Genomic DNA, 17,628 nt, shown 5'->3' with positions numbered 1-17,628 from the left:
CATTGCTGCAAAGCCTCACACCGGAGGAGACCAGCGATGGTGACGGCCATGGCCTCCAGACTCCAGGCCATCATTGCTACAAAGTCTCACACCGGAGGAGACCAGCGATGGTGACGGCCATGGCCTCCAGACTTCAGGCCGTCATTGCTGCAAAGCCTCACACCGGAGGAGACCAGCGATGGTGACATCCATGGCCTCCAGACTTCAGGACGTCATTACTGCAAAGCCTCACACCGGAAGAGGCCAGCGTCATTGCTGCAGAACCTCACACAGGAGACCAGCGATGGTGACGGCCATGGCCCCCAGACTTCAGCCCGTCATTGCTGCAAAGCCTCACACCGGAGGAGACCAGCGATGGTGACGTCCATGGCCTCCAGACTTCAGGCCGTCATTGCTGCAAAGCCTCACACCGGAGGAGACCAGCGATGGTGACATCCATGGCCTCCAGACTTCAGGCCATCATTGCTGCAAAGGGTTCAACATCGACATTTTATTTATGGAAAATTTAATTTGTCCGCTTACTTCTGAGACCCTGAAATGAGGAGGATTTGTAGAAAAATGGCAGCAATTCCTGAACGTGCCAATGTAGACTGAGGCACTCGCTCCGGCTGTGTTATCCCCGTCCTCTCTGTAGATTGAGGCGTTCGCTCCGGCTGTGTTATCCCCGTCCTCTCTGTAGATTGAGGCGTTCGCTCCGGCTGTGTTATCCCCGTCCTCTCTGTAGATTGAGGCGTTCGCTCCGGCTGTGTTATCCCCGTCCTCTGTAGACTGAGGCGCTCGCTCCGGCCATGTTATCCCCGTCCTTTCTGTAGACTGAGGCGCTCCCTTCGGCTGTTTTATCCCCAACCTTTTTGTAGATTGAGATGCTCACTCCGGCCGTGTTATCCCCGTCCTCTCAGTGGACTGAGGCGCTCGCTCCGGGGCTTTGTTATCCCCGTCCTCTCTGTAGATTGAGGCGCTCGCTCTGGCCGTGTTATCCCCGTCCTCTCAGTGGACTGAGGCGCTCGCTCCGGGGCTTTGTTATCCCCGTCCTCTCTGTAGATTGAGGCGCTCGCTCTGGCCGTGTTATCCCCGTTCTCTCTGTAGATTGAGGCGCTCGCTCTGGCCGTGTTATCCCCGTCCTCTCTGTAGATTGAGGCGCTCTCTCCGGCTGTGTTATCCTTGTCCTCTCTGTAGATTGAGGCGCTCGCTCCGGCTGTGTTATCCCCGTCCTCTCTGTAGATTTAGGCGCTCGCTCTGGCTGTGTTATCCCCGTCCTCTCAGTGGGCTGAGGCACTCGCTCTGGCTGTGTTATCCCCGTCCTCTCAGTGGACTGAGGCGCTCGCTCCGGCTGTGTTATCCCCGTCCTCTCTGTAGATTGAGGCGCTCGCTCCGGCTGTGTTATCCCCGTCCTCTCTGTAGATTGAGGCGCTCGCTCCGGCTGTGTTATCCCCGTCCTCTCAGTGGGCTGAGGCGCTCGCTCTGGCTGTGTTATCCCTGTCCTCTCAGTGGGCTGAGGCGCTCACTCTGTGTTATCCCCGTCCTCTCTGTAGATTGAGGCGCTCGCTCTGGCTGTGTTATCCCCGTCCTCTCAGTGGGCTGAGGCGCTCGCTCTGTGTTATCCCCGTCCTCTCTGTAGATTGAGGCGCTCGCTCTGGCTGTGTTATCCCCGTCCTCTCAGTGGACTGAGGCGCTCGCTCCGGCTGTGTTATCCCCGTCCTCTCTGTAGATTGAGGCGCTCGCTCCGGCTGTGTTATCCCCGTCCTCTCAGTGGGCTGAGGCGCTCGCTCTGGCTGTGTTATCCCCGTCCTCTCAGTGGGCTGAGGCGCTCGCTCTGTGTTATCCCCGTCCTCTCTGTAGATTGAGGCGCTCGCTCTGGCTGTGTTATCCCCGTCCTCTCAGTGGGCTGAGGCGCTCGCTCTGTGTTATCCCCGTCCTCTCTGTAGATTGAGACGCTCGCTCTGGCTGTGTTATCCCCGTCCTCTCAGTGGTCTGAGGCGCTCGCTCCGGCTGTGTTATCCCCGTCCTCTCTGTAGATTGAGGCGCTCGCTCCGGCTGTGTTATCCCCGTCCTCTCAGTGGGCTGAGGCGCTCGCTCTGGCTGTGTTATCCCCGTCTTCTCAGTGGGCTGAGGCGCTCGCTCCGGCTGTGTTATCCCCGTCCTCTCAGTGGGCTGAGGCGCTCGCTCTGGCTGTGTTATCCCCGTCCTCTCAGTGGTCTGAGGCGCTCGCTCTGGCTGTGTTATCCCCGTCCTCTCAGTGGACTGAGGCGCTCGCTCTGGCTGTGTTATCCCCGTCCTCTCTGTAGAGAGGCGCTCGCTCCGGCTGTGTTATCCCCATCCTCTCTGTAGATTGAGGCGCTCGCTCCGGCTGTGTTATCCCCGTCCTCTCAATGGGCTGAGGCGCTCGCTCTGGCTGTGTTATCCCCTTCCTCTCTGTAGACTGAAGTGCTCGCTCCCGTCAGTGCCTCTCAGGGGTTATAATAGCTCAGTAATGGCTGCTCCTTTATCTGTTGCAGTTTACCCTTTGTTGACCATGTCTGTATTATCTCGGGCAGGTAGCGGGTGCCCACTCAGGGGAAGGATCCATTTTTAGGCGGGTAGTAGTACTCTTTCTTGGCCGGCTGAGGAGGTGCGGAGATTGGAGGTAACGAGTCCTGGTCCTGTGATTTCTCACGTGTCTCTAACCAGTTTCCTCCTCCTGCAGGTCGGGAAGGGCTGTCCGCGGCCTCCGCTGGCAGCACTCACAATTGGGCGGTGGTGAGATACTGGGGTTAATTGTCCTGTGGATGGGGAGGTGGTCGGGGTCGAGGATGATGAGATTTAAGTTTTTTGCTCATGGCTCCTGTCGGTGGCGCTGCTCCTGATTGCTGGATTTTCTCTCCTAGATCGCTGCCCAGCGGCAACGTGCCCTCGCCATAATGTGCCGAGTCTACGTTGGCTCCATCTACTACGAGCTGGGAGAAGATACCATTCGACAGGCCTTTGCACCTTTTGGACCTATTAAAAGTATCGACATGTCCTGGGACTCGGTCACAATGAAGCACAAGGTAAGTAAAACCTAAAAGCATAAGTGATGTCCGGCCTCGGACGTGCCTTCCATGATCCTGCGGGACTCGAGCTGTCCACGTACATCCTTCTGCAGCTACATTCGGTGTTGTCAGCTGGGAAACATCTCAGGAGACGGCACCTTTTATTATTAGGGAGTTCGTTTTATGCTTATCCAGATCATCCGGCGACTTGTAGGAGGTGGTCGCCATCTCGGCCGCCTGCCGGAGCTGCATCTTCATTCTTCTCTCGTCTTCCTCCAGGGATTTGCGTTTGTGGAGTACGAGGTCCCGGAGGCTGCGCAGCTGGCACTGGAGCAGATGAACTCCGTCATGTTGGGCGGAAGGAACATAAAGGTGAGAGTATGGCGCTTATATCGCTGCGGATCCCATGTTATAGCAGCCTGGTCAGATTCCGGTCCTGGCAGCTTGGTGGTTTCCATCATTGCGTGCCCTGGCACCGCTTCATGCAGACCCCCACAAGCAATGTCACCCCACATAACGTCATGGACCCCCGTCCTCTGCAGGTTCTTGGCTTCACATGCCGTGGTCTCTCTCCCTCCAGGTGGGCAGACCCAGTAACATTGGCCAGGCGCAGCCCATCATCGACCAGCTGGCAGAGGAGGCACGTTCCTTCAACAGGATCTACGTGGCCTCTGTCCACCAGGACTTATCCGACGACGACATCAAGAGCGTGTTTGAGGCCTTTGGAAAGATTAAGTCATGTATGTTAGCCCGGGACCCCACGACAGGCAAACACAAAGGTTACGGCTTTATAGGTGAGTGCTCCCGTAGGGCGAGCTGTGGGTGTCGGATGCTTTACGGGTGAAGTATTTGTGCTAGTTCTGCAGCCGGGACTGAGCTGCGTTACCAGACACGGGTGCTGGCGAGAGCCATGCCATGTCTGCACTTGGGGTGAATGCGGCCACAGTCATTGGCGCATTCTGCAGCCCCCATGCATATCGCATTGTCTGCACCACATGTAAAATGAAGGGGGCCCTGCCCCGAGAGCTCACCGCCTTCCTTCCCCTACTTCCAGAGTATGAGAAGGCGCAGTCCTCGCAGGATGCCGTTTCCTCCATGAACTTGTTTGATTTGGGTGGTCAGTATCTCCGAGTAGGAAAAGCAGTAACGCCGCCCATGCCCCTGCTGACGCCCGCCACACCTGGAGGTCTGCCGCCCGCTGCTGCGGTAGCTGCCGCCGCTGCCACCGCCAAGATCACAGCTCAGGTGAGGAGGACTATGGCTTCATGTTTTCTGGGGTGGTGGGGCTCCGACTCCAACTTGTGTCCTTTCAGTGGCTGCTGCGTCCTGTATGGCGCGGCTCCCTCTCTCTCACTACGTTGCCTCTTGTGCCATTTTCTTCGTCACAGATGTTTATTTGACCTTGTGTTGCTTCTTTCTCCTGTAGGAAGCAGTAGCCGGAGCGGCGGTCCTCGGCACGCTGACCAGTCCTGGGCTTGTCACACCGGCACTAACCCTGGCACAGCCACTTGGGGCATTACCTCAGGCAGTGATGGCAGCACAGGCCCCGGGGGTTATTACAGGTAGGTGACCGGTGTGGGATGGGGAACCGATTGTACCACCACAGAGGCCATTAATCAATGCGGTACCAGGAGGCACAAGACTGATTTGTAATACAGTTATCTGATACCCATCAGGCAGCTCAGTCCTGTCCTCTGTCCTGTCCTCTGTCCCGTCCCCTGTCCCGTCCCCTGTCCCGTCCCCTGTCCCGTCCCCTGTCCCGTCCCCTGTCCCGTCCCCTGTCCCGTCCCCTGTCCCGTCCCCTGTCCCGTCCCCTGTCCCGTCCCCTGTCCCGTCCCCTGTCCCGTCCCCTGTCCCGTCCCCTGTCCCGTCCCCTGTCCCGTCCCCTGTCCCGTCCTCTGTCCCGTCCTCTGTCCCGTCCTCTGTCCCGTCCTCTGTCCCGTCCTCTGTCCCGTCCTCTGTCCCGTCCTCTGTCCCGTCCTCTGTCCCGTCCTCTGTCCCGTCCTCTGTCCCGTCCTCTGTCCCGTCCTCTGTCCCGTCCTCTGTCCCGTCCTCTGTCCCGTCCTCTGTCCCGTCCTCTGTCCCGTCCTCTGTCCCGTCCTCTGTCCCGTCCTCTGTCCCGTCCTCTGTCCCGTCCCCGTCCCCCGTCCCCGTCCCCCGTCCCCGTCCCCCGTCCCCCGTGTAAAGTAGTCTATTTGTAAAGTGTGTGCACTAATGATGCAGTGTTCTCAAGATTTTATACTATGGCTTAATCTGGAGAAGAAAGCACAGGGCGGTCTCCTTACCCCTGTTTGGGGGCGGTCTCCTTACCCTTTTTCACTCCGGTTCTTTTGTCTGCACTTTTTGGTGTTTTTTCTTAATGGTCTTGCCTTTGCTTTAGGTGTGACCCCAGTACGGCCGACACTACCAGTGGCTATCCCCCAGGTGGGGCTGGTGAACCCCATACTGTCCAGCCCCCCAGCCCTGGCGCAGATGGAAGCTAAGAAGGATAAGGAAGAGGAGGAGTTGGTGCCGGAGTCGGAGCGGCCGGAGATGCTGAGCGAGCAGGAGCATATGAGCATCTCGGGGAGCAGCGCCCGGCACATGGTGATGCAGAAGCTCATGCGCAAGCAGGAGGTGAGAGGCAGGAGCTCTGCAGGCCCGTCGGGAGGGGTCTTTGGAGGGCCCGCCGGGAGGGGTCATTGGAGGGCCGCAACGTTTGTCATCCATGTCTCTTGTCTCCCTCAGTCCACAGTCATGGTTTTACGTAACATGGTGGATCCCAGAGATATTGACGACGACTTGGAGGGGGAGGTAACGGAGGAATGTGGAAAGTTTGGCGCTGTCAACCGGGTGATCATTTATCAGGAAAAGCAGGGAGAGGAGGAAGACGCCGAAATCATTGTTAAAATATTTGTGGAGTTCTCCATGGCCAGCGAGACGCACAAAGCCATCCAGGCGCTGAATGGACGCTGGTTCGCTGGACGCAAAGTGGTGGCCGAAGTTTATGACCAAGAAAGGTTCGACAACAGTGATCTATCAGCGTGAGCCCCGGACTATCACCCCCATCCTCCCCCATCTGTCCATGTACTGTTTATTTTTTATCAATGATTGTGAATTTGTCCTTATTCTGCTGCGTAGAATTCTGGGTAATAAAATGTCTGCTTTTTTTTTTTTTTTTTTTCTTCTTCTCTTTGTCGTCCATTTCACTGATAATTCCAGCTGCTTGTACGTAGGGAGGCGTTCGCTATGGATCCCCTAGTATCAGTGCCAAGCCTTGTATTACTATAATTTCCACTGCAGCTCATAATCCCTTCCAAGCATGCACCTGCCATTTACTGCACTTATCGGGTGTGGAGGTCCGAGCCCTGCCGGGGGTAACCCCATAAATGCCACTATAAGGGGCCTCTGGGAGTACGCCGTGCTGGGTGCCCATCGGCCTCCTCCTCTAAGGGGGTCTATGTGTTTTCATGGCAGTGGGGGGGCTTGGTGAATGCCCCCATGACTTTAATGTTGGTCCTCCTGTGAAAGTCCGCCACGTGCAGGGGTTCATAGGGGACCTCGCTGTTAGCGCCGCCCTATAGAAGAAACGATAAGACGCTCAAAAGCCGCAGAAAACCCTTCACTATTGCACTTTCACACTCGCTGACAGCACCGTGTACATGGTGTGGGTGGGCATCGCCTCCCGTCAGCGGAGACGTGATCCTGGGGGCTCCTCTGGCCGCCGGCCCCACAAGCCGCCGGCCATAGGAGTCTTGTTCCACTACTGGATGGTCTTGGACCGCTGCCGCCGCTCAGTGTCAGGGTGTCGGCGATCTTCTTATGGCCTCGACATCTTTATGTGGAGCAAGAAGTCTATTGATCTGATTCTCAAAGAGTTCTGTAAGTATGAGAGAAGAGGAGAGCGAGACCCCCACATTTACCACCCTGCTCCTCGTTGACACCTGGTGACGCTAAGGAGTCACATGACACAGCGAGGGAAAAGGGCTAATTGGGCACATCAGACATCAAGCCCCGGGGTTAGTAATGGAGAGGGGTCTATCAGACATCAAGCCCTGGGGTTAGTAATGGAGAGGGGTCTATCAGACATCAAGCCCCGGGGTAAGTAATGGAGAGGTGTCTATCACACATCAAGCCCCAGGGTCAGTAATGGAGAGGGGTCTATCAGACTTCAAGCCCTGGGGTCAGTAATGGAGAGGGGTCTATCACACATCAAGCCCCAGGGTCAGTAATGGAGAGGGGTCTATCACACTTCAAGCCCTGGGGTCAGTAATGGAGAGGGGTCTATCAGACATCGAGCCCCGGGGTCAGTAATGGAGAGGGGTCTATCAGACATTGAGCCCCGGGGTCAGTAATGGAGAGGGGTCTATCAGACATCAAGCCCTGGGGTCTGTAATGGAGAGGGGTCTATCAGACATCAAGCCCTGGGGTTAGTAATGGAGAGGGGTCTATCAGACATCAAGCCCTGGGGTCAGTAATGGAGAGGGGTCTATCAGACATCAAGCCCTGGGGTCAGTAATGGAGAGGGGTCTATCAGACATCAAGCCCTGGGGATAGTAATGGAGAGGGGTCTATCGGACATCAAGCCCCGGGGTCAGTAATGGAGAGGGGTCTATCGGACATCAAGCCCCGGGGTCAGTAATGGAGAGGGGTCTATCGGACATCAAGCCCCGGGGTCAGTAATGGAGAGGGGTCTATCGGACATCAAGTCGCGGGGTCAGTAATGGAGAGGGGTCTATCGGACATCAAGCCCTGGGGATAGTAATGGAGAGGGGTCTATCGGACATCAAGCCCCGGGGTCAGTAATGGAGAGGGGTCTATCGGACATCAAGCCCCGGGGTCAGTAATGGAGAGGGGTCTATCGGACATCAAGCTCCGGAGTCAGTAATGGAGAGGGGTCTATCGGACATCAAGCCCCGGGGTCAGTAATGGAGAGGGGTCTATCGGATATCAAGCCCCGGGGTCAGTAATGGAGAGGGGTCTATCGGACATCAAGCCCCGGGGTCAGTAATGGAGAGGGGTCTATCGGACATCAAGCCCCGGGGTCAGTAATGGAGAGGGGTCTATCGGACATCAAGCTCCGGAGTCAGTAATGGAGAGGGGTCTATCGGACATCAAGCCCCGGGGTTAGTAATGGAGAGGGGTCTATCAGACATCAAGCCCCGGGGTCAGTAACGGAGAGGGGTCTATCAGACATCAAGCCCCGGGGTCAGTAATGGAGAGGGGTCTATCAGACATCAAGCCCCGGGGTCAGTAATGGAGAGAGGTCTATCAGACATCAAGCCCTGGGGCTAGTAATGGAGAGGGGTATATCAGACATCAAGCCCTGGGGTTAGTAATGGAGAGGGGTTGTTCAGACATCAAGCCCAGGGGAAAGTAATGGAGAGGGGTCTATCAGACATCAAGCCCTGGGGCTAGTAATGGAGAGGGGTCTGTCAGAAAGAAAGCCCAGGGGTCAGTAATGGAGAGGGGTCTATCAGACATCAAGCCATGGGGATAGTAATGGAGAGGGGTCTATCAGACATCAAGCCCCGGGGTCAGTAATAGAGAGGGGTCTATCAGACATCAAGCCCCGGGGTCAGTAATGGAGAGGTGTCTATCAGACATCGAGCCCCTGGGTTAGTAATGGAGAGGGGTCTATCAGACCTCAAGCCCCGGGATCAGTAATGGAGAGGGGTCTATCAGACATCAAGCCCCTGGGTTAGTAATGGAGAGGGGTCTATCAGACATCAAGCCCCGGGGTTAGTAATGGAGAGGGGTCTATCAGACATCAAGCCCCGGGGTAAGTAATGGAGAGGTGTCTATCACACATCAAGCCCCAGGGTCAGTAATGGAGAGGGGTCTATCAGACTTCAAGCCCCGGGGTCAGTAATGGAGAGGGGTCTATCAGACATCAAGCCCTGGGGTTAGTAATGGAGAGGGGTCTATCAGACATCAAGCCCTGGGGTCAGTAATGGAGAGGGGTCTATCAGACATCAAGCCCTGGGGTCAGTAATGGAGAGGGGTCTATCAGACATCAAGCCCTGGGGATAGTAATGGAGAGGGGTCTATCAGACATCAAGCCCCGGGGTCAGTAATGGAGAGGGGTCTATCGGACATCAAGCCCCGGGGTCAGTAATGGAGAGGGGTCTATCAGACATCAAGCCCCGGGGTCAGTAATGGAGAGGGGTCTATCAGACATCAAGTCGCGGGGTCAGTAATGGAGAGGGGTCTATCGGACATCAAGCCCTGGGGATAGTAATGGAGAGGGGTCTATCGGACATCAAGCCCCGGGGTCAGTAATGGAGAGGGGTCTATCGGACATCAAGCCCCGGGGTCAGTAATGGAGAGGGGTCTATCGGACATCAAGCTCCGGAGTCAGTAATGGAGAGGGGTCTATCGGACATCAAGCCCCGGGGTCAGTAATGGAGAGGGGTCTATCGGATATCAAGCCCCGGGGTCAGTAATGGAGAGGGGTCTATCGGACATCAAGCCGCGGGGTCAGTAATGGAGAGGGGTCTATCGGACATCAAGCCCCGGGGTCAGTAATGGTGAGGGGTCAGTAATGGAGAGGGGTCTATCGGACATCAAGCCCCGGGGTCAGTAATGGAGAGGGGTCTATCGGACATCAAGCCCCGGGGTAAGTAATGGAGAGGGGTCAGTAATGGAGAGGGGTCAGTAATGGAGAGGGGTCTATCAGACATCAAGCCCTGGGGTCAGTAATGGAGAGGGGTCTATCAGACATCAAGCCCTGGGGTCAGTAATGGAGAGGGGTCTATCAGACATCAAGCCCTGGGGTTAGTAATGGAGAGGGGTCTATCGGACATCAAGCCCCGGGGTCAGTAATGGAGAGGGGTCTATCAGACATCAAGCCCCAGAGTCAGTAATGGAGAGGGGTCTATCAGACATCAAGCCCCGGGGTTAGTAATGGAGAGGGGTCTATCAGACATCAAGCCCTGGGGTCAGTAATGGAGAGGGGTCTATCAGACATCAAGCCCCGGGGTCAGTAATGGAGAGGGGTCTATCAGACATCAAGCCCTGGGGTTAGTAATGGAGAGAGGTCTATCAGACATCAAGCCCCAGGGTCAGTAATGGAGATGGGTCTATCAGACATCAAGCCCCGGGTCAGTAATGGAGAGGGGTCTATCAGACATCAAGCCCCGGGGTTAGTAATGGAGAGGGGTCTATCAGACATCAAGCCCCAGGGTCAGTAATGGAGAGGGGTCTATCAGACATGAAGCCCTGGGGTTAGTAATGGAGAGAGGTCTATCAGTCATCAAGCCCTGGGGTCAGTAATGGAGAGGGGTCTATCACACATCAAGCCCCGGGGTCAGTAATGGAGAGGTGTCTATCACACATCAAGCCCTGGGGTCAGTAATGGAGAGGGGTCTATCAGACATCAAGCCCTGGGGTCAGTAATGGAGAGGGGTCTATCAGACATCAAGCCCTGGGGTCAGTAATGGAGAGGGGTCTATCAGACATCAAGCCCCGGGGTTAGTAATGGAGAGGGGTCTATCACACATCAAGCCCTGGGGTCAGTAATGGAGAGGGGTCTATCAGACATCAAGCCCCGGGGTCAGTAATGGAGAGGGGTCTATCGGACATCAAGCTCCGGAGTCAGTAATGGAGAGGGGTCTATCGGACATCAAGCCCCGGGGTTAGTAATGGAGAGGGGTCTATCAGACATCAAGCCCCGGGGTCAGTAACGGAGAGGGGTCTATCAGACATCAAGCCCCGGGGTCAGTAATGGAGAGGGGTCTATCAGACATCAAGCCCCGGGGTCAGTAATGGAGAGAGGTCTATCAGACATCAAGCCCTGGGGCTAGTAATGGAGAGGGGTATATCAGACATCAAGCCCTGGGGTTAGTAATGGAGAGGGGTTGTTCAGACATCAAGCCCAGGGGAAAGTAATGGAGAGGGGTCTATCAGACATCAAGCCCTGGGGCTAGTAATGGAGAGGGGTCTGTCAGAAAAAAAGCCCAGGGGTCAGTAATGGAGAGGGGTCTATCAGACATCAAGCCATGGGGATAGTAATGGAGAGGGGTCTATCAGACATCAAGCCCCGGGGTCAGTAATAGAGAGGGGTCTATCAGACATCAAGCCCCGGGGTCAGTAATGGAGAGGTGTCTATCAGACATCGAGCCCCTGGGTTAGTAATGGAGAGGGGTCTATCAGACCTCAAGCCCCGGGATCAGTAATGGAGAGGGGTCTATCAGACATCAAGCCCCTGGGTTAGTAATGGACAGGGGTCTATCAGACATCAAGCCCTGGGGACAGTAATGGAGAGGGGTCTATCAGACATCAAGCCCTGGGGTCAGTAATGGAGAGGGGTCTATCAGACATCAAGCCCTGGGGATAGTAATGGAGAGGGGTCTATCAGACATCAAGCCCCGGGGTCAGTAATGGAGAGGGGTCTATCGGACATCAAGCCCCGGGGTCAGTAATGGAGAGGGGTCTATCAGACATCAAGCCCCGGGGTCAGTAATGGAGAGGGGTCTATCAGACATCAAGTCGCGGGGTCAGTAATGGAGAGGGGTCTATCGGACATCAAGCCCTGGGGATAGTAATGGAGAGGGGTCTATCGGACATCAAGCCCCGGGGTCAGTAATGGAGAGGGGTCTATCGGACATCAAGCCCCGGGGTCAGTAATGGAGAGGGGTCTATCGGACATCAAGCTCCGGAGTCAGTAATGGAGAGGGGTCTATCGGACATCAAGCCCCGGGGTCAGTAATGGAGAGGGGTCTATCGGATATCAAGCCCCGGGGTCAGTAATGGAGAGGGGTCTATCGGACATCAAGCCGCGGGGTCAGTAATGGAGAGGGGTCTATCGGACATCAAGCCCCGGGGTCAGTAATGGAGAGGGGTCAGTAATGGAGAGGGGTCTATCGGACATCAAGCCCCGGGGTCAGTAATGGAGAGGGGTCTATCGGACATCAAGCCCCGGGGTCAGTAATGGAGAGGGGTCAGTAATGGAGAGGGGTCTATCAGACATCAAGCCCTGGGGTCAGTAATGGAGAGGGGTCTATCAGACATCAAGCCCTGGGGTCAGTAATGGAGAGGGGTCTATCAGACATCAAGCCCTGGGGTTAGTAATGGAGAGGGGTCTATCGGACATCAAGCCCCGGGGTCAGTAATGGAGAGGGGTCTATCAGACATCAAGCCCCAGAGTCAGTAATGGAGAGGGGTCTATCAGACATCAAGCCCCGGGGTTAGTAATGGAGAGGGGTCTATCAGACATCAAGCCCTGGGGTCAGTAATGGAGAGGGGTCTATCAGACATCAAGCCCCGGGGTCAGTAATGGAGAGGGGTCTATCAGACATCAAGCCCTGGGGTTAGTAATGGAGAGAGGTCTATCAGACATCAAGCCCCAGGGTCAGTAATGGAGAGGGGTCTATCAGACATCAAGCCCCGGGTCAGTAATGGAGAGGGGTCTATCAGACATCAAGCCCCGGGGTTAGTAATGGAGAGGGGTCTATCAGACATCAAGCCCCAGGGTCAGTAATGGAGAGGGGTCTATCAGACATGAAGCCCTGGGGTTAGTAATGGAGAGAGGTCTATCAGTCATCAAGCCCTGGGGTCAGTAATGGAGAGGGGTCTGTCACACATCAAGCCCCGGGGTCAGTAATGGAGAGGTGTCTATCACACATCAAGCCCTGGGGTCAGTAATGGAGAGGGGTCTATCAGACATCAAGCCCTGGGGTCAGTAATGGAGAGGGGTCTATCAGACATCAAGCCCTGGGGTCAGTAATGGAGAGGGGTCTATCAGACATCAAGCCCCGGGGTTAGTAATGGAGAGGGGTCTATCACACATCAAGCCCTGGGGTCAGTAATGGAGAGGGGTCTATCAGACATCAAGCCCCGGGGTCAGTAATGGAGAGAGGTCTATCAGACATCAAGCCCCGGGGTCAGTAATGGAGAGGTGTCTATCAGACATCAAGCCCCAGGGTCAGTAATGGAGAGAGGTCTATCAGACATCAAGCCCCGGGGTTAGTAATGGAGAGGCGTCTATCAGACATCAAGCCCTGGGGTTAGTAATGGAGAGAGGTCTATCAGACATCAAGCCCTGGGGTTAGTAATGGAGAGGGGTCTATCGGACATCAAGCCCCGGGGTCAGTAATGGAGAGGGGTCTATCGGACATCAAGCCCCGGGGTCAGTAATGGAGAGGGGTCAGTAATGGAGAGGGGTCTATCGGACATCAAGCCCCGGGGTCAGTAATGGAGAGGGGTCTATCGGACATCAAGCCCCGGGGTCAGTAATGGAGAGGGGTTAGTAATGGAGAGGGATCTATCAGACATCAAGCCCCAGAGTCAGTAATGGAGAGGGGTCTATCAGACATCAAGCCCTGGGGTCAGTAATGGAGAGGGGTCTATCAGACATCAAGCCCCGGGGTCAGTAATGGAGAGGGGTCTATCAGACATCAAGCCCTGGGGTTAGTAATGGAGAGGGGTCTATCAGACATCAAGCCCCAGGGTCAGTAATGGAGAGGGGTCTATCAGACATCAAGCCCCGGGGTTAGTAATGGAGAGGCGTCTATCAGACATTAAGCCCCGGGGTTAATAATGGAGAGGGGTCTATCAGACATCAAGCCCTGGGGTTAGTAATGGAGAGGGGTCTATCAGACATCAAGCCCTGGGGTTAGTAATGGAGAGGGGTCTATCAGACGTCAAGCCCTGGGGTCAGTAATGAAGAGGGGTCTATCAGACATCAAGCCCCGGGGTTAGTAATGGAGAGGGGTCTATCAGACATCAAGCCCTGGGGTTAGCAATGGAGAGGGTCTATCAGACGTCAAGCCCCGGGGTCAGTAATGTAAAGGGGTCTATCAGACGTCAAGCCCTGGGGTCAGTAATGAAGAGGGGTCTATCGGACATCAAGCCCCGGGGTTAGTAATGGAGAGGGGTCTAACAGAGATCAAGCTCTGGGGTTAGTAATGGAGGGGAGTCTATCAGACATCAAGGCCTGGGGTCAGTAATGGAGAGGGGTCTATGAGACATCAAGCTCTGGGGTTAGTAATGGAGAGGGGTCTATCAGACATCAAGCCCCGGGGTCAGTAATGGAGAGGGGTCTATCAGACATCAAGCCCTGGGGCTAGTAATGGAGAGGAGTCTATCAGACATCAAGCCCTGGGGTCAGTAATGGAGAGGGGTCTATCAGACATCAAGCCCTGGGGTTAGTAATGGAGAGGAGTCTATCAGAAATCAAGCCCTGGGGTCAGTAATGGAGAGGGGTCTATCAGACATCAAGCCCTGGGGTTAGTAATGGAGAGGTGTCTATCAGATATCGAGCCCCGGGGTCAGTAATGGAGAGGGGTCTATCAGACAACAAGCCCTGGGGTTAGTAATGGAGAGGGGTCTATCAGACATCAAGCCCCGGGGTTAGTAATGGAGAGGGGTCTATCAGACATCAAGCCCTGGGGTCAGTAATGGAGAGGGGTCTATCAGACTTCAAGCCCCGGGGTCAGTAATGGAGAGGGGTCTATCAGACATCAAGCCCCGGGGTCAGTAATGGAGAGGTGTCTATCAGACATCGAGCCCCGGGGTTAGTAATGGAGAGGGGTCTATCAGACATCAAGCCCCGGGGTCAGTAATGGAGAGGGGTCTATCAGACATCAAGCCCCGGGGTCAGTAATGGAGAGGGGTCTATCAGACATCAAGCCCCGGGGTCAGTAATGGAGAGGTGTCTATCAGACATCGATCCCCGGGGTTAGTATTGGAGAGGGGTCTATCAGACATCAACCTCTGGGGTTAGTAATGGAGAGGGGTCTATCAGACATCAAGCCCCGGGGTTAGTAATGGAGAGGGGTCTATCAGACATCAAGCCCCGGGGTAAGTAATGGAGAGGTGTCTATCACACATCAAGCCCCAGGGTCAGTAATGGAGAGGGGTCTATCAGACTTGAAGCCCTGGGGTCAGTAATGGAGAGGAGTCTATCAGACATCGAGCCCCGGGGTCAGTAATGGAGAGGGGTCTATCAGACATTGAGCCCCGGGGTTAGTAATGGTGAGGGGTCTATCAGACATCGAGCCCCGGGGTCAGTAATGGAGAGGAGTCTATCAGACATCAAGCCCTGGGGTTAGTAATGGAGAGGGGTCTATCAGACATCAAGCCCCGGGGTTAATAATGGAGAGGGGTCTATCAGACATCAAGCCCCGGGGTTAATAATGGAGAGGGGTCTATCAGACATCAAGCCCCGGGGTCAGTAATGGAGAGGGGTCTATCGGACATCAAGCCCCGGGGTCAGTAATGGAGAGGGGTCTATCGGACATCAAGCCCCGGGGTCAGTAATGGAGAGGGGTTAGTAATGGAGAGGGATCTATCAGACATCAAGCCCCAGAGTCAGTAATGGAGAGGGGTCTATCAGACATCAAGCCCTGGGGTCAGTAATGGAGAGGGGTCTATCAGACATCAAGCCCCGGGGTCAGTAATGGAGAGGGGTCTATCAGACATCAAGCCCTGGGGTTAGTAATGGAGAGGGGTCTATCAGACATCAAGCCCCAGGGTCAGTAATGGAGAGGGGTCTATCAGACATCAAGCCCCGGGGTTAGTAATGGAGAGGCGTCTATCAGACATTAAGCCCCGGGGTTAATAATGGAGAGGGGTCTATCAGACATCAAGCCCTGGGGTTAGTAATGGAGAGGGGTCTATCAGACATCAAGCCCTGGGGTTAGTAATGGAGAGGGGTCTATCAGACGTCAAGCCCTGGGGTCAGTAATGAAGAGGGGTCTATCAGACATCAAGCCCCGGGGTTAGTAATGGAGAGGGGTCTATCAGACATCAAGCCCTGGGGTTAGTAATGGAGAGGGTCTATCAGACGTCAAGCCCCGGGGTCAGTAATGTAAAGGGGTCTATCAGACGTCAAGCCCTGGGGTCAGTAATGAAGAGGGGTCTATCGGACATCAAGCCCCGGGGTCAGTAATGGAGAGAGGTCTATCAGACATCAAGCCCCGGGGTTAGTAATGGAGAGGGGTGTATCAGACATCAAGCCCCGGGGTAAGTAATGGAGAGGTGTCTATCACACATCAAGCCCCAGGGTCAGTAATGGAGAGGGGTCTATCAGACTTCAAGCCCTGGGGTCAGTAATGGAGAGGGGTCTATCAGACATCGAGCCCCGGGGTCAGTAATGGAGAGGGGTCTATCAGACATTGAGCCCCGGGGTTAGTAATGGTGAGGGGTCTATCAGACATCGAGCCCCGGGGTCAGTAATGGAGAGGAGTCTATCAGACATCAAGCCCTGGGGTTAGTAATGGAGAGGGGTCTATCAGACATCAAGCCCCGGGGTTAATAATGGAGAGGGGTCTATCAGACATCAAGCCCCGGGGTTAATAATGGAGAGTGGTCTATCAGACATCAAGCCCCGGGGTCAGTAATGGAGAGGAGTCTATCAGACATCAAGCCCTGGGGTTAGTAATGGAGAGGGGTCTATCAGACATCAAGCCCCGGGGTTAATAATGGAGAGGGGTCTATCAGACATCAAGTCCCGGGGTCAGTAATGGAGAGGTGTCTATCACACATCAAGCCCTGGGGTCAGTAATGAAGAGAGGTCTATCAGACATCAAGCCCCGGGGTTAGTAATGGAGAGGCGTCTATCAGACATCAAGCTCCAGGGTCAGTAATGGAGAGGGGTCTATCAGACATCAAGCCCCAGGGTCAGTAATGGAGAGAGGTCTATCAGACATCAAGCCCCGGGGTTAGTAATGGAGAGGCGTCTATCAGACATCAAGCCCCGGGGTTAATAATGGAGAGGGGTCTATCAGACATCCAGCCCTGGGGTTATTAATGGAGAGGGGTCTATCAGAGATCAAGCTCTGGGGTCAGTAATGGAGAGGGGTCTATCAGACATCAAGCCCTGGGGTTAGTAATGGAGAGGGGTCTATCAGACATCAAGCCCCGGGGTCAGTAATGGAGAGGGGTCTATCAGACATCAAGCCCTGGGGCTAGTAATAGAGAGGGGTCTATCAGACATCAAGCCCTGGGGTTAGTAATGGAGAGGGGTCTAACAGAGATCAAGCTCTGGGGTTAGTAATGGAGGGGAGTCTATCAGACATCAAGGCCTGGGGTCAGTAATGGAGAGGGGTCTATGAGACATCAAGCTCTGGGGTTAGTAATGGAGAGGGGTCTATCAGACATCAAGCCCCGGGGTCAGTAATGGAGAGGGGTCTATCAGACATCAAGCCCTGGGGCTAGTAATGGAGAGGAGTCTATCAGACATCAAGCCCTGGGGTCAGTAATGGAGAGGGGTCTATCAGACATCAAGCCCTGGGGTTAGTAATGGAGAGGAGTCTATCAGACATCAAGCCCTGGGGTCAGTAATGGAGAGGGGTCTATCAGACATCAAGCCCTGGGGTCAGTAATGGAGAGGTGTCTATCAGATATCGAGCCCCGGGGTCAGTAATGGAGAGGTGTCTATCAGACATCGAGCCCCGGGGTTAGTAATGGAGAGGGGTCTATCAGACATCAAGCCCTGGGGTTAGTAATGGAGAGGGGTCTATCAGACATCAAGCCCTGGGGTTAGTAATGGAGAGGGGTCTATCAGACAACAAGCCCTGGGGTTAGTAATGGAGAGGGGTCTATCAGACATCAAGCCCCGGGGTTAGTAATGGAGAGGGGTCTATCAGACATCAAGCCCTGGGGTCAGTAATGGAGAGGGGTCTATCAGACTTCAAGC

At 55.1% G+C, this 17,628-nt stretch overlaps 1 protein-coding gene across 2 annotated transcripts in view; it reads left to right on the top strand.

Annotated features, from left to right (window-relative positions):
• Positions 1-6,162, top strand: part of PUF60 (poly(U) binding splicing factor 60) — a 69,882-nt gene extending 63,720 nt beyond the window's left edge. For both annotated transcript variants that reach the window (XM_073680037.1, XM_073680035.1), the window contains 7 exons: positions 2,865-3,026; positions 3,288-3,380; positions 3,589-3,802; positions 4,063-4,253; positions 4,435-4,570; positions 5,389-5,624; positions 5,736-6,162. In XM_073680037.1, coding sequence (XP_073536138.1) covers positions 2,865-3,026; positions 3,288-3,380; positions 3,589-3,802; positions 4,063-4,253; positions 4,435-4,570; positions 5,389-5,624; positions 5,736-6,035 — 1,332 coding nt within the window. In that variant the 3' untranslated portion in view covers positions 6,036-6,162. The remainder of the gene's footprint in view (positions 1-2,864; positions 3,027-3,287; positions 3,381-3,588; positions 3,803-4,062; positions 4,254-4,434; positions 4,571-5,388; positions 5,625-5,735) is intronic.
• The last annotated feature ends 11,466 nt before the right edge of the window (positions 6,163-17,628 follow it).

Source organism: Phyllobates terribilis, unplaced genomic scaffold (genome assembly GCF_046119375.1).
Source record: "Phyllobates terribilis strain yellow unplaced genomic scaffold, ASM4611937v1 Scaffold_4__5_contigs__length_816908805, whole genome shotgun sequence".
NCBI classification, from domain to species: Eukaryota; Metazoa; Chordata; class Amphibia; order Anura; family Dendrobatidae; genus Phyllobates; species Phyllobates terribilis.
Note: the sequence above shows the minus strand (reverse complement) of the source record. Positions and strands in the feature narration are given on the sequence as shown.